Here is a 15,392-nt window from a genome sequence, read left to right as displayed (position 1 = left end):
CAATTAAATATTTACAATTCAAATGGAAAGGTTTCTTGAGGAAATGAGGAAAATATGTGGACATTTAACTATAACTGAACAACCCATTCTTGGCTTATGTCTTGAGTCCAAAAGGCATTAAACAGGTGTGTGTTGCATTCATCTGAAGATGGCTAAACTAACTGATGTCAGTGTAAATCACATTGTCAGCTCATTCACTTCAACCATACATTTATTGTAAAACTTCTTACAGGCTTCAAGTTATCTGTGATATATAATAATCTGTACTTGATTTCCTATAAACGTAGAACAACAGATCAATAAAAGCTAAATGTCTTAAACAGGCTTTAAATACTTTCTCTGTTTGCTTGTGGCTCCTGTCTTCTCAGCTAGTTTATCAAGTCAATAGAATTTACAAGGCATTGGCTGCTATATGAATAGCCTTAAACATTACCTACATGGCTGTTGAAAAGAGTACATTTTACATTCTGTACATTTTATGGTTTTATCAGAAACCTGTACCATTTTACCCTTAACCATCAAACCCACTTTATCAGGGTCACAGTGGGTCCAAGGAACAATTCCAACTCCAAGAGCACAGAGCAAGGATACAAACTAAATAACATATTAGCTTATCAAACTGTATCATATTCCTTTTCAAACAGTGGGTGGAAAACAGAAGAACCTGGAGGAAATCCACACAGATATAGAGAGCACATGTAGAGAAACTCCAGACAGAAACCTATGCTCAGAAATGAACTTTGAGGTATGAGGAGCTGTGAGCTGAACTTTATGACCACAGGGTATGTTGAGTTGTGATCATAACAGCACACGTTCTCTTATTTTAAATGTGACAGGTAAAGGTGTTGGGTAAATCATTTTCACTGTAATGCTGTGATAGTATTCTTGCTTTGTATTTCATAAGAACTCTAACAACTTATTGTGTGTTACTGTATTGGGTGATATGACATGCATATTTCCTCAGATCCCAGTTTTATTTGGCAGGTAGAAAATGTTCAGAGAGAGGGAATCAACAGCATAGATTTTTTTAAGAAAGATTACAGGAATGTGTACAAGTGTCTAGATGACAGGAGAAAAAGTCACATCTCATAGATTCTTACAGTTATACTTTCATACTGCATACAGAATAAAACAGAATAAACATTCAGTCATTGAAATACTCTTAAGATTTTTATTTTGAAGTATACAAGATATCCAGCTCAGATCTTAGCATGGTGATAGGAAAAATGCCAAAGCAGATTTTTCATTGGGTCATGTAATTAATTAAAATGCTAATTACTATATAAAACACAATATTATGATCTATTTCATCTAATGTCATGATTTCTTAGCTGACCCTCTCCCTTTTTCTAGAGACACACTGAAGGGGTTATTAAATGTATACAATTGTCTACTGGAAATATTATACATATAAAATACATTTTACATGTCTGATACATTGTCTATAACTCACATTAACAGTTTGTTGAATCGCCTTTTGCTTTGATTACAGCAAGCATTCTCCATGGCATTGTTTTGATGAGCTTATGCAATATCACAAAATTTATGATGGGAGAATCAGCCCACTGCATACAGTCTTCTCCAGCACATCCCAAAGATTCTCAACGGGGTTAATGTCTGGACACTGTGGTGGCCAATCCATCTGTGAAAATAGAGATCTCATGCACCCTAAGCCACTCTTTCACAATTTGAGCCCAATGAATCCTGCCATTGTCATCTTGAAATACACCTGTGCCATCAGGGAAGAAAAAAATCAAGTGATGGAAAATCCTGGTCATTCAGTATCTACAGGTAGTCAGTTAACCTCATTTTTTGGGCAAATAATAGTGCTGATCCTTTACCGGACCAACTGAAGAAACTTCAGATCATAACACTGCCTCCAGGGGCTTGTATGGTAGGCAGTAGGCATGATTGGAACATCAATTCATCTGCCTCTTTTCTTACCCTGATTATAAACATATCCATGAGTGCTACTGTTGTTCTTTTAAGATTTGATTTCAGCAATGTGACACAACCACAGGATATGTCTTCCAATTTCTTAGTTGTTTAAGAAATGAGAGGCTACTCACTGCATCAGTTAGGAATATGTATATATAAAATTCATTTATTTATTGTCACAAAGAAGCTTTACAGAAATATACAAACATATATTACAAAGTTCAAATTCCAAATTCATATTTATTTCTAATGAGCAAGCCAGGGGCAAATGTGGCAAGAAAAAAACTCTCTGAGTCGATATGAGGAAACTCTCTGAGACAATATGAGCAACTGGTAAATATGAACATCAGCATAATATCTGAGTTCATTATAGTTTAATATAAATTCCTTCCTGATGAAGCCGTCAAATGTTCAATGATGGAAACCCAAGTGTAAAACCGACTTTGTCAAAAACCACTGCCATGGTCTTCAAGTGGTTCTATCTACAGCAGCCTCATGAGCACCTCCAAGTCATGAGACTCCAACTAGAAGAAGGGTATCAGGATGGATCAGGCAGATCTATATAAAGTACAGAAATAAATATTAGATAGGTCATGTGTAATTTTTATTTTACCTTTATTTCTTCTTTTAGGACTGCAACAAAAAACAATGGAAATATCAGAAAACTAGCAAATGTCTTACAAATGTCATACTATTTATGAGCAGTTATTGTAATTATCTGTGACAACATTTAGCTCATGTATCATGGTGTTAATTGAAATGGAAATAGTCCTTTTTAAATTGGGCTAAAAAGATTACTACAAAGTAATTTTTACCCAGGGGGCAAATTATATTTTATCAGCCTGCCTGTTTTTTTACAGACAGCATTGGCTGACTAAAGTTGTAAGAATGTAATTATGTAATTTGTGGTAAGTGAGGATCAGGGATTTTCAGCATTAGAAAGCAGGCAAAAGAGTTTTACTTTCCATTAGCACATCTTAAAAAAGTTTCTTTGTGCTGAGTTTTGTTATACATGGTTTTAAATAAAATTAAATAAATTAAATCATTATATTTTATCATAGGCACAGGCTCCCCGTGACCCGAGGTAGTTCGGATAAGCGGTAGAAAATGAATGAATGAATGAATGAATGAATATTTTATCATTCTTTTAATAATTTTTTATTATAGTAACACTGTTAGAACATAATTTGAACAGGCAAAAAATGAGATACGCTCAACAATAGCAGCCCCTTATTGTACAATGTCAACAGGCTAATCACCTGGACAAACAAATGTAAATATCCAGACTATAAGATGATCATGTTCCAGGATAACAAGAGCAGTTTATCTAGAGCCTGATCTATGCATGATACAACAGTGGGACACTAACTGACCTGCAAAATCAACAAAATTCCTACAGAGTTTAGATGTTAAACATCTTCTAATGTAAACTTTGATCCTTTAAATTAAGATGAAACTTAAACACTGTTTAACAGAAATTAAGGAATTATAGCCCACTGCCTCCTACATGGACATCATATTTATCAAAGTGGGAAGGATACAGATGGTGAAATCTTATAATAAGATTGTATTTCACATAAAATTTTATAGAAAATACAAATTCTGAAATTCACAGTAATAATAAGTGTATTCATATTTTAGCCTCACAATCCTTTGTAAAAAGAAAGTTAAAGTTAATTGAATTTATTCATGGAGATGTATCTAGATGGCTGATTGTAGCACAGGTGATCTATGATATTCATGAAGATATCTATGGCACAAAGGGATTTCATATGATCCATACTGATATAAAGACATGATTATAGATAAAAATGTATGTAGATGTGTGCAAAAGATTCACTTCAACTGAGAATAGAATTCTGATGCATAGCCACCTGAACTATTCTGGCCCAGGAGAAAAGGTTCTGTCTAGATGCATCAGGATTCAGACCATGCTAACACGTGTGTCTACAATTCATCCCAAAAGACCAATCTGTCTTGTCATCTTGAGGACATACTTGCTAATCCATTAAGTTCTGCACTAGTAATGGATGATTGATGCACAGCATCTATCACCACTGGCACAGATTTGTCCTTGTTGGAGGAGTAGTTAAAAAATCTTGCATTGCATTGGCACATCATTGCTATCAACCTATTATATGGACTACATTTGTACATTATATTATAAAAGACTACACAAAAGCATTTTATGATATCTCCTGCCACTGTACAGCTGATGGTAACTGTTAACCATCCATGTTGTACAGATTTAAGAGCAAAAATGAGCAGCAGTATTTCTCACTTTACAGCACTTTACAGCAGCAGATTATCTGAAAATAATCCTCTTCTTCAATGGATTACCAATCAAACAGTTCTTAAACAGGGACCTGTCAACACCCAGCACTCGGTATAATCCTACAGCTGATCCCTAGGAAATAGTTGCTGGAAACAGGAGCACTTCCTCTGTATGCTAATTATAAATCTTTTTTAAAAAATCCATTATAGCACACTAATTCTCTTCACCTATAAGAGACCAAATAAATGTTTAACATTAACACTGTATTAAGGAAAAATATTTTTCCCCTCTTCTTCATCTTCATCTAGAAACCTAGAAATTTGAATTAAATATAAAATAAAATACAACTGAAGTTAAAGCCTCACATAGAACATTTCACATTTATTAGTGAATACAGAGTCTGTCAAGTGCTATTAGAGTAGTGAGATTATTTACACTAGGAATAACATACACACACACACACACACACACACACACACGTACACACAAGCACACACGTACACACACGTACACACACGCACACACACACATACACACATGCACACACACACACACACACACACACACATACTGTCATCTGTCTGAGATTTGGGTGGAAAATAGGGAAGGACAGACAGTCCTTCAGCATCATTGCGACAGTCGAAAAGAGCAACACAGACAGGATAAATGTGAGACTAATCCAAAATGGCAATGACGGACACACACACACACACACACACACACTTCCCCAATTTCTATGTTCCTCCATTCATCTACAAGCAAAACCTAACTGCAAAGACAAAAGTGGCTATAAAAATAAAATGACTGACAGAAATATTGTAGAAGCAGAAACAGAAATATAAGCAGCATTAGCTCCACATGGAGGAAGAGAGAAAATTTGTCAGGGTATTGTACTTTACTTTCAGTATTTAACATTCTTTGCTGCAGCATCTCTCTTGCTCCAGCTTTACACTGATGCTAACCACAGGGATGGATTCATTTTTACTTTGGATAATCTATAAAAATAGGCCTGCAGTTTCAAGTGTGAGAAAAACCTTAAATATCATCAATAGAAGTATGTTTTCTGTAAGTAGTAAATAAGACCTGAGTTTGACCTTATACAGCTTGTTGCTTGCACAATTAATAATGACCTTCCTGATGTGCATGTAAGAGAACTTGAGATAACAAGTAACATACTGACTTCAAAATAGTTTAAAAAATGTGTTAAATACATAAGAGTTTATTATTCAAATGTTATTTTTATCTTGCAGTCTCTACACTGTAATTTACATTCTGTAACATTTTTAGCAACAACAATTTCATATTTAAATAGCAAACTGTTTTGGGCTTCTGTGATCAGCAGATGGCACCAAAGCATATTCAAATGCAAATGTAAGACAAAAAGAGCTTGAATAAATATATTTTAAAATCCTAGTAATTATTATAAAATAACCTACTGGGAAATATTTCATGATGTTGACAGTGTTTGACTGTGAAATTGTCTTTTAGAAGACAGACTGAGAAAAAATTGGTAGTATATTACATTTTGGTATGCATCTGAAAACCACTGTATTAAGGCTTTATTTTGTCTGCACAGTGCTGAGAGATGCAGCTAATTACACAGAGAATGTACAGTTACACCTCTCCAGCTGCAGACAGGTGAGTAATGCAGCTTATCCTCAGTTATCAACATTTTTTTTTCATTCTGAGAAGCCAGCAAAACTTCTTTCCAGCAGTATTTGTTGAAAATTTTGGTTATTTGAGGATTTTTAATCTTCAATTGTTTCTTTGATAGTAAAATTTTGTAATTCTTTGTCATGTGTGTCTTACATTTAGAAAAAGACAATGTTTATCAAATCAAGTTCTGACCTGAGTTCTGAGCAGTCACTCACATTTAACTGTTTGTACCTTTTTAGATGTTTTTTTTGTGTGTGTGTGTGTAAAACAGTTATTACCTTTTGTAATGTTGAAAAATCCTTCCAATGGTCAAATGTTGTAATATACAATCACTTCCACAAGTGCAATTTTCCAGAACCCTTGGGTTTGAGATCAAAAGTTGAACATGAGATAATGGAGATCAGAATTTCAGCTTTCATTTCCAGATATTTACATCTAGATATAATAAACAACTTAGCATACATGTGTTAAACAACTTATTATGGCACCTTTTGTAGCAGAACAACAAATATTTATTCAAGCAAATGTACAGGAACAGGTAGTCGTTTAATAAATGTTGTTGTCCGTCAGCTCCTCCCTGTTCGGGGTCGTCACAGCAGATCATCCATTTACACCGTTGGCAGACGTCCTTATCCAGAGCAGGTTACATTTTTATCACATTCAATTCACATATTTTGGCACAGGTTTTTCAACGGATGCTTTTCCTGATGCAACCCAGGTTTTGGACCATCACTGAGAATGAAGTCCTCAGTGGCTGCGTTGAAGTAAATAACACTCAATATTTGGTTTTCATATCCCTTGTTTCCAAGAAATGCATCAATATGATGTTTTCCCAGGCTTTTACCACAGCTTCATTCGGTTGCTTGCTTTGGTAGGTTCCACCTTCCAATCTCCTCTTCAGTAGGTGGAATACGTGCACATTCAAGGTTAAGGTCTAGTGATTGACTTTTTGGTGAAATTGGTAATGATTTTGGCTACATCTTCACAGCTCTCGCAATCACCTGCTGTTGTTTTCATTGGCCAAGCTGTTTGAGGCCAGGCTGTAATAACACAATTGGTTTCCTTCTTTTTTATGACATTCCAAATTGTTATATTGGTTATGCATAATGCTTGTGCAATAGCTCTGATTGATTTTTCCCTCCTTTCTCATCTTCAAAATGACTGTCATTTCTCCCATAGCTAGCTCTCTGCTCTTTATTTTCATTTACACTTCAGCAGAAACAAAATAAATGTATTTACTGTTACAATTCTTTCAAAGGATTCTGTGTAGTGAAACTACCAGGTGAGGAACACTCTTGATGAGGAAGGTGTAGAATTGTCAAAGTTCAATCAAGTACCATCAAGATATGAATATTCATTAATGTAAATAAAGTGAGTTTCCCTCAAGATGCAAACCACTAGTAATACTCAAGAACAGAAAGACCAGATTAGCTAGTTAGCTAGAAAACAAATAAAACCCCCTGAACCCTTTGTAGAAGAAGATTCTCTGTACAGATGAAACAAAGTTATACCAGATTAATGGGAAGAGAAAACTATGGCGCAAAGTGTAATACAACTTCTATCGATCTGAGAAAATGAGTATAAAACACATAATTGCAAATAGGTTTAATTAAATAAATTAAAGCTTAAGTCTGGAGTAAACTGGACTGATGTTATTCGAGTTGTCCATGAAAAGGAAAAGCAGCGCAGAAGTGACGTCACTCAGTCACAAGGCGCTAACGAGTTCCCCGGAAGTTCACTAGCTGGCTAACTGTAGTGTTGTGTAACTACTTAATGGGATACAGAACACATGGAACAGTTGTGTGATGAAGATATCCGGTGAAATGGAGTCTGTAGTGTTTGTAAATGTTTAGTGAGTTAAAGAGTTTTGAGCAAAATGCGGAGGATGTCTACATTTAAATAGTGTTTATTTTATCACCGGTGAGAGAGACACACTGAGGAGAGAGACTCGGAGAGAGAGAGAGAGAGAGAGAGCCCGAAACTGAGGGAGAGAGAGACAAGGTGTCGGTGATAGTGGGCTAAAAGCCCCGGACATTAGAGCTCGGTGTGTGCAGGAGCTCACGGTATGTTTTCCGTGCTGTCCTGCGGTAGATTGCTGGCCCGAGCGGTCATCAGCGGCCTTTCTCAGTCAGACAGCCGCGATTACAGCCTCATATCGGCTAGCTTTGGGTATGGGAAAGATCTCCGAAAGGGTATTTTAAAGAAATGCATGTGCTACGGTGATGACGCCTGGTTTATTGCTCGACACAGATCCGCTGATGTTTTAGGTAAGTTAACGTTAACTCAGTTTGGTGTTACATTAGCAACACAACATCAAGCTTCAGCTAACAGGGCAACAAGCCCCAGATTACCGGGCTAGTATTCCATAGCTAGGTCTGTATAACGGGTAATATTTTATTTATGTACCAGATAATAGTCATATTTTATTTATGTACCAGATAGTAGTAATATTTCGTCTTCATAAAGCCCTTATGTGTGACTTGTTACCGTGGCGCTAATCGAAGCTAACCAGCATTAGCTTAAGTCTCGATAGAATCACTGATACTTTATTGGCTATTAAGTGCGTTAGTTATTAAATACATTAGTCTATATAAATAATGATCTATATAATATTCTCTTTGTGTGCATTTAGACATCACAGTAAGATAAATACCCAGACAACAGATCAGGTCAGAATTCACAGGATGACATGTTTATAAGTCTGCATCAGGGTGTTTCATCTGGATTTGATGCACACAGACCTGAAGAGACTGCTGTAGGGAAAAAGAGGGGTTTTAGTGGTCAGCAATGATTTTTCCGGCTTCATATGAGCTTTTTGACTATTTGTCAAGATATTGCAGTCTAGTTTACGAGACTTTTATTGTGCTACTGATGACCAACTCAATAAAGTTATCATAGAACTGGACCAGCAGCTGCTGTATTGTCTCCGCATCAGTTTTGAAGGCCAGCTTCCCAGGTCATTATATTAATAACACACATACTTCTGTTGATTTGTACTGTTATCAAGAATTTAAATCTTGAGGATTCTGTGCATAAAATTATTCAGTAAAAGGCAAAGAGCTTCTGTTATTGTTTACATCAAACATGGGTTTGGGGTTTGGCTAAAAATGTAATTGCAATTATTTTAAGTGTGACATGGTTATTGGAGCCAAGCAGGTTGTTTGTGAACAGCAGACTCTGAATGGCAAAACAAAATAATCAGTGAAAAGTAGCTCTGCAGGGGGCACGGTGGCTTAGTGGTTAGCACGTTCGCCTCACACCTCCAGGGTTGGGGGTTCGATTCCCGCCTCTGTGTGTGGAGTTTGCATGTTCTCCCTGTGCCTCGGGGGTTTCCTCTGGGTACTCAATTGTCCGTAGTGTGTGATTGCGTGAGTGAATGAGTGTGTGTGTGCCCTGCGTTGGGTTGGCACGCTGTCCAGGGTGTATCCTGCCTTGATGCCCAATGACGCCTGAGATAGGCACAGGCTACCCGTGACCCGAGGTAGTTCGGATAAGCAGTAGAAGATGAATGAATGAAGTAGTTCTGCAGGCAGCATCCTACTAACCCACATGTGATTCTTCTGTAAGTTGTGTTGGATAAAAAGGGTCAGATAAATGTCATCAGCAAAAAAAAAGTGTCATCAGCAAATCTTCATTTTAACACAAGGGTCCTTGGTGCAGTAGAAGAGAAATATTTACATAACTATTCCTTATGCGGTGATGTACACCAATTAGCCATAACATTAAACCCACTGGCAGGTGATGAGAAGAACACTTATTACCTTTTTGCAATGGCACCTTGCATGGGGTGGAATTTAACAGGCAGTAAGTGAACAGTCAGTTCTCAAAGTTAATGTGTTGGAAGCAGAAAAAAATGGTGGTGCGAATTTAAGAAGGGCTAAATTGTGATGGCTAGACAGCTGAGTCAGAGAATGTACAAATTGCAGGCCTTGGGTGGGTGTTCCAGTGTTTAGTGGTTAGTCCCTCATAAAAGTGGTACAAGGAAGGACAAACACCAATGTGTCTGGTCCAAGTGAACACCAATGTGTCTGGTCCAATGACAAAGAAGAGCCATAGCCACAGCTTTCTGCATATGGGGCTGCATAGTCTCAGACTCCTTAGTCCCAAAACGCACTATGGAAAAAGGCAAGCTGGCAGATGCAGTGTATGCTCTGGGCAATGTTCTGCTTGGACAAAATGTGTACTGCCAGGATGTTACTTTGACATGTTTTAACTACCTAAACAGTGTTGCAGACCGAATACACCATTTTATGACAGCAGTATTGCTTAATGTACTAGCCTCTTTCAGCAGGATAATGAAACCTGCCACACTCCAGTCATCGTACAGGAAGGGTTTGATGAACATGTCAAAGAGTTCAAGGTATTGACCTGGTCTTCAATTTTCCTAGGATTTGATCTGATTAACTGCATTGGACAAACAAGTCTAATCCATAAAGACCCTGCCTTGCTATTTACAGAGTATAAAGAGTCTGCTTATAACGTCTTGGTACCAGATACGACAGCACACCTTCAGAGGTCTTGAGGAGTCCATGCCTTGAAGGGCCAGAGCTATTTTGGCTGCTTAAGGGGGACCTACACATTATTAAACAGATGGATTAATGTTATGATTGATCTGTGTATATAAGTATCTTGTAATGGGGGAGGTACATTTAGGGCTAAATCGTGCAGGGTTTCAGCAGTTAGCAGTGATGTAATTGTACTCTAGCATCTTGCATGACAGAGTAGTTTTTATTCTTATCACTCCAAACTTTATCACTCCAAAATTTTGTTTGTTTTCCAAGAGTGACCATTATTTCTTCTGCAGTGCAGGACACAACCACCTGTCATAAGTGTTTCCTATGTTTCCTGATGAGTATCTAATTTGTCTACTGATGTTTTCTTTGTTTTGTAGGTGTAGCTGATGGAGTGGGTGGCTGGCGGGATTATGGAGTAGATCCTTCTCTGTTCTCTGGAACTCTCATGAGGACATGTGAAAGATTGGTCAAGGAAGGCCACTTTGTGCCTAGCAACCCTGTGGGAATCCTCACCACCAGTTATTACGAGCTCCTTCAGAACAAAGTACCTCTATTAGGTGAGTGTTAGCATTATGCCTACTGATTAATGAAATAAATTTGCCACTAGCCGGGTCAGACCTTGTTTCTTTTAGGTTTGGTCTAGTTTGCATGGTCCTTTTGTAGATATAAAAATTTTAAATTAATATTACATAAACTATTGCATTAAATATAAAATAAGAATTTAATGTAATGTGCTACATTTTGTGTCAGTGTAGAGATTGGGTAATTTTAAAAGTGACAATAAATTGAACTGATGCACACAGGAATGTTTTTAGACTTTTTGTACAGTTGACTTCTTGGACAGTTTTTTTTTTTTTGTGTTTTTTTTTTTTTTTTTTTTTTTTTCCTTTTCTGTTTTCCTTTCTTTTTGCTGAATGGTTTTGTGTGTAGAAAGCACGCTACATTTCAGACAGTTCTAATTCGTCCTTTCAGGTAGCAGCACAGCCTGTATAGTGATGCTGGACAGGCAAAGTCATCGGCTTCACACAGCAAACTTGGGAGATTCTGGCTTCCTGGTTGTGCGAGGAGGGGAGGTAGTGCACAGGTCTGATGAGCAACAACACTATTTCAACACACCGTTCCAGCTTTCAATCGCACCCCCAGAGGCAGAGGGCTCTGTTCTGAGTGACAGGTAATCTTTTTGTTCTTCCTTTCTTTACAGAGAATAAATATCATAAAACTAGAAATGTCAAGGTTATACTGGGGTTTAAATGGTGTGTAATCCTTTCTGATAGCATAAGAGCAGCAATTTGCTTAAATAACAAGCAATTAATGCGGTTAAGCACTGATGTTTGATGAGGAGGACTGGGGTGCTGTCCAGTTCATCCCAAAGATGTTCAGTGGGGTTGCTGTCAGGAATGGCAGGGGTGGACCCAAATGCAGGACATGGGTGTAAAGTCAAATTAAAAGTCTTTAATGAAGGTAGGCAGGATTTAAGGTAGTGAAAAACTGTCCAAAATGTCTTAGAACAGGCAGGAATCAGCAAAATGTAACAAACAGGGTCAATCCAGGCAGGAACAAGGCGGGATGACCGCACAGAAGCACTAGGGTAGGAACTGGGAAGACCATCTGGTGAAGAACCGTGTGTTGGCAGCATGATTTCATGGCAGCAAATGTTGTCTAGTGATTAACACCATCAGTTATCTTCAAAAGGCTTTTATGTAAGGTAAGGTAAAGGTAATTTATGTTTCTTTCTCAGTCCTGAAGCTGCAGACAGCACATCCTTCGATGTCCAGTTAGGAGACATCATCCTTACAGCCACAGATGGGCTCTTTGACAACATGCCAGACTACATGATCTTACAAGAGCTCAAAAAGCTCAAGGTACTGTCATGGAATTTTGTTGATCACAACTGTGTAAAACTGATGTCTATCTAAGTGGTAATGTGATGTACTCTGCTTTAGAACACCAATTATGAGAGCATCCAGCAGACAGCAAAGAGCATTGCAGAACATGCCCATGTTTTGGCCTATGACCCCAATTACATGTCACCTTTTGCACAGTTTGCTTGTGACAATGGACTGAATGTAAGAGGTAAGCAATATTTTACCAAATTCCTGAAATCAAAACATCACGAAAGACACAAAAAGGGGAAAGAAGTGGATTTGAATTGTAACATTTAATATCTTCCTAGGTGCAATTTATGTGGGGGATATCACCATTTTTGAAATGGTGTAATTTTGTGTAATGTATAAATTATGTCTAATAATTAGCATAGCTCCCAACAGAAAAGTACACAACAACTATACAGTGATATTTTCATTTGGTTGACTTAGTTTGTTGGTAGCATTCACTTAACATTTTTATACATTGGAATGGTGGAGGCTAATGTGTGTTTACACTGTAACATTGTCGACTACATTGTGCTTCTTTTTTACATATCTGGGATGTTAGAGAGGTTGGACAATGAAACTGAAACCCTTGGTATCACCACAGTAATTTTAGTACTTATGCATTATTTCTCTGCAGGAGGAAAGCCAGATGACATTACTGTCCTACTGTCTATCGTCGCTGAGTATACAGACTGATGTGACTGCAGTGTTCCACATATCCCCTGGAGTGGCCATTGCTTCCTGCTGGCAGGATGGGCAAAAAGATTTGCCAAGGACCAAATGCTAATCCTCTCCATTGGATTTTAGATTTTGACTCATGCTGGCTTTTACAGCTTCATATGGAAAATGATAAGCATTTAAGGTAATAAAATTGTATTTTGATTGGTGAGACCAAGCCATGACATTGTACAGTGTTTTTATTATAGTTAATAAACATAGCATACAGTATAGCCAGGAAAATTCAACCTGATCCTAACCAGTGAAAGAATTAACATTGTTCCAGCAGAAAGATGTTAGAATGGAGATGTTAATGAAAATTGCATTATTATGTCAGTCATTATTTTGACTCTAATATGTCATGATGTCAATGATGAACCAAAATGAATCACAATGAAATTTTGACACTTGTCAATTTGGCATTGTATTGTTAAGTTTTTAATAAACTCATCTATAGTTCTAGTCATTCTGGTTGTAATCTGCACTGCATTGATGTATAACACCACAATTCAGGAACCAGGAGTAAGGGAAGTCAATTTCAGTGTATTTTTTGTTGTTTTATTTTTGTTTGTTTATTTGCTTGTTTGTTTAATTTCTCAACTCAGTGTGGTGAATATGTATTAACAGTGCACAAGAGACTGCAAGGTCTTATCATATGAGTGGGGAAAAGAACTTTTTATGCTTTGTTAACCACTATGAAAGTTCACATGCTTTTGTGTGTGTGGACTTCAATGACATACTGTATGTAAAAAGTAAATACAAACTTGCTGTATATCTGTGTATGCACTAAGAAACATACACTTGTATATGAATGTAACTTATGTTTTATAAATGTAATTAGTGTGTTAAAATGTTTCCTTCTCAGTGTTTTTGTAATTATATTTTTAAATATTCTTTGAGGTGTACACTGTTAATGCACAGGGTAAATGCTAGTGCCTATGAATGCATTAGGAAGCGGTGTGTCATATGAGCTAATAAAGATCTATTTTTCTAGCTGTGTGAGGTTTTGTCCATCTAAGTCAAGACACTTGAAATACACTGTTGATTTCTCTAAGGTGAAGTTCACTGTTGTGCTGTGTATTTACATGTACTTGATGTCACTCTTATTGTTGTTGTTGACCCTCATCTTCTCCCTGGTAGTGGTCACCACCACCACGGATCATCTGAGCCACATGTTCTGATTTGGCACAGGTTTTATGTTGGATGCCTTTCACAACAATCCCATTTTATCCAGGCTTGGGACTAGTACTGAGAACGGTTTAGATTCTGCTTTCTTATGACAAAATGTGACACGTGTTAATGTGTTAATATCACACCTCCAATGCTGACTTTATTCACCAGTTTTCCATTTATAAGACTTCTTTCCAAGATAAAATATAAACTACTAAACTATCTACACATTTCCAAAAAAAAAAACTTTAAATGTAGCAAACCTTAAGTTGCATAACAAAGAGATCATCTTTCCAAGATAATACATAAACTATCTATACATATTTCCATAGAAATAAACTTTAAAAGTAGTAAAGCATAACAAATATAGTTTAGAACTTTAGTTGCATAACAAATAGATAATACACATTACACACAATTACATATCACAAACTATCACGTTGCAAATCATTTTCAAAAACATAAATGTAGTCTCCCCGGCACCTCTACACATGTCCCTTGGTGTGTTTAAATCTAATTTACTCTTCCTTTCTGCCATCACTGTCTCTAGTATCATCCTCAGTGTCACTGGCGTACACCAAACTGGTTAGGTCTGATTTAATGGTTTCCTCCTGATCATTTGTTACAGCCCCAAAAAGCAGAGAACAGATCTAGAATATGAAAGGAAAACTACAAATTTATTATGAATGCACATTTCCTTGATGTCAAAATACCTCAGATTTTCTGTCTTGATCAAGGTATCACAGTTTATTTAAATTATGACATTGCTACACTGTCATTAATTCTTGAATATATCACTTTACAGACCTTAAAACTGGCTGGTGTTACTGCTGTGGACAAAGCAGGTCCAGAACTTATTTCATTCAAAGATCTGGATTTAGTGAAGTCCTCTCCTCCCCCAACAAGTTGCATAAGCTTCTTCACATGGAAAGTTGGTTTGAAGAATGGACTTCCCTGGCTAGAAGCCACCTGATCCCCAGCTGAATGGACTGGATGGTTGACTGTTACATTAGTAGCCTCTACACTTGCTGGACCTTCATTTAGTGAAACACCCACTAAACTGTTAAGAAGAATAAATAAAGATGTTTTTAAATAAAATTTTCAGTGTTATGCTTTATTATTGTATTAAAAATATTTAAACACAAATTTACTCTAAATTATTCTCAGAATGAGCGTTGGAAAAATATTTTCTGGGTCCTTCTGTTCCAGGCATTGTTGTCAATTAAAAAGCATTTACTGTGATTAACGTAA

At 36.9% G+C, this 15,392-nt stretch overlaps 2 protein-coding genes across 3 annotated transcripts in view; one reads left to right on the top strand and one right to left on the bottom strand.

The window, feature by feature from the left end:
• The first annotated feature begins 7,573 nt into the window (after positions 1-7,573).
• pptc7a (protein phosphatase targeting COQ7 a) overlaps positions 7,574-15,392 on the top strand; it is a 182,106-nt gene continuing 174,287 nt past the window's right edge. Inside the window, exons 1-6 of one of the 2 annotated variants that reach the window (XR_009649215.1) lie at positions 7,574-8,136; positions 10,761-10,940; positions 11,356-11,554; positions 12,122-12,245; positions 12,327-12,456; positions 12,892-13,116. Coding sequence is in view for 1 of the 2 variants with exons in the window: in XM_060882100.1 (XP_060738083.1) it covers positions 7,935-8,136; positions 10,761-10,940; positions 11,356-11,554; positions 12,122-12,245; positions 12,327-12,456; positions 12,892-12,950 (894 nt within the window). In the remaining variant the exon portion in view is untranslated. Of the gene's footprint in view, positions 8,137-10,760; positions 10,941-11,355; positions 11,555-12,121; positions 12,246-12,326; positions 12,457-12,891; positions 13,965-15,392 lie in introns of those variants that run through there. The other variant, XM_060882100.1, reaches the window with a different exon arrangement.
• rad9b (RAD9 checkpoint clamp component B) overlaps positions 14,561-15,392 on the bottom strand; it is a 13,353-nt gene continuing 12,521 nt past the window's right edge. The window contains exons 10-11 of the mRNA XM_060882101.1: positions 14,949-15,201; positions 14,561-14,791 (exon numbers count right to left, since the gene is read on the bottom strand). Coding sequence (XP_060738084.1) covers positions 14,660-14,791; positions 14,949-15,201 — 385 coding nt within the window. The 3' untranslated portion in view covers positions 14,561-14,659. The remainder of the gene's footprint in view (positions 14,792-14,948; positions 15,202-15,392) is intronic.

Source organism: Tachysurus vachellii, chromosome 11 (assembly GCF_030014155.1).
Source record: "Tachysurus vachellii isolate PV-2020 chromosome 11, HZAU_Pvac_v1, whole genome shotgun sequence".
Classification (NCBI taxonomy): Eukaryota; Metazoa; Chordata; class Actinopteri; order Siluriformes; family Bagridae; genus Tachysurus; species Tachysurus vachellii.
Note: the sequence above shows the minus strand (reverse complement) of the source record. Positions and strands in the feature narration are given on the sequence as shown.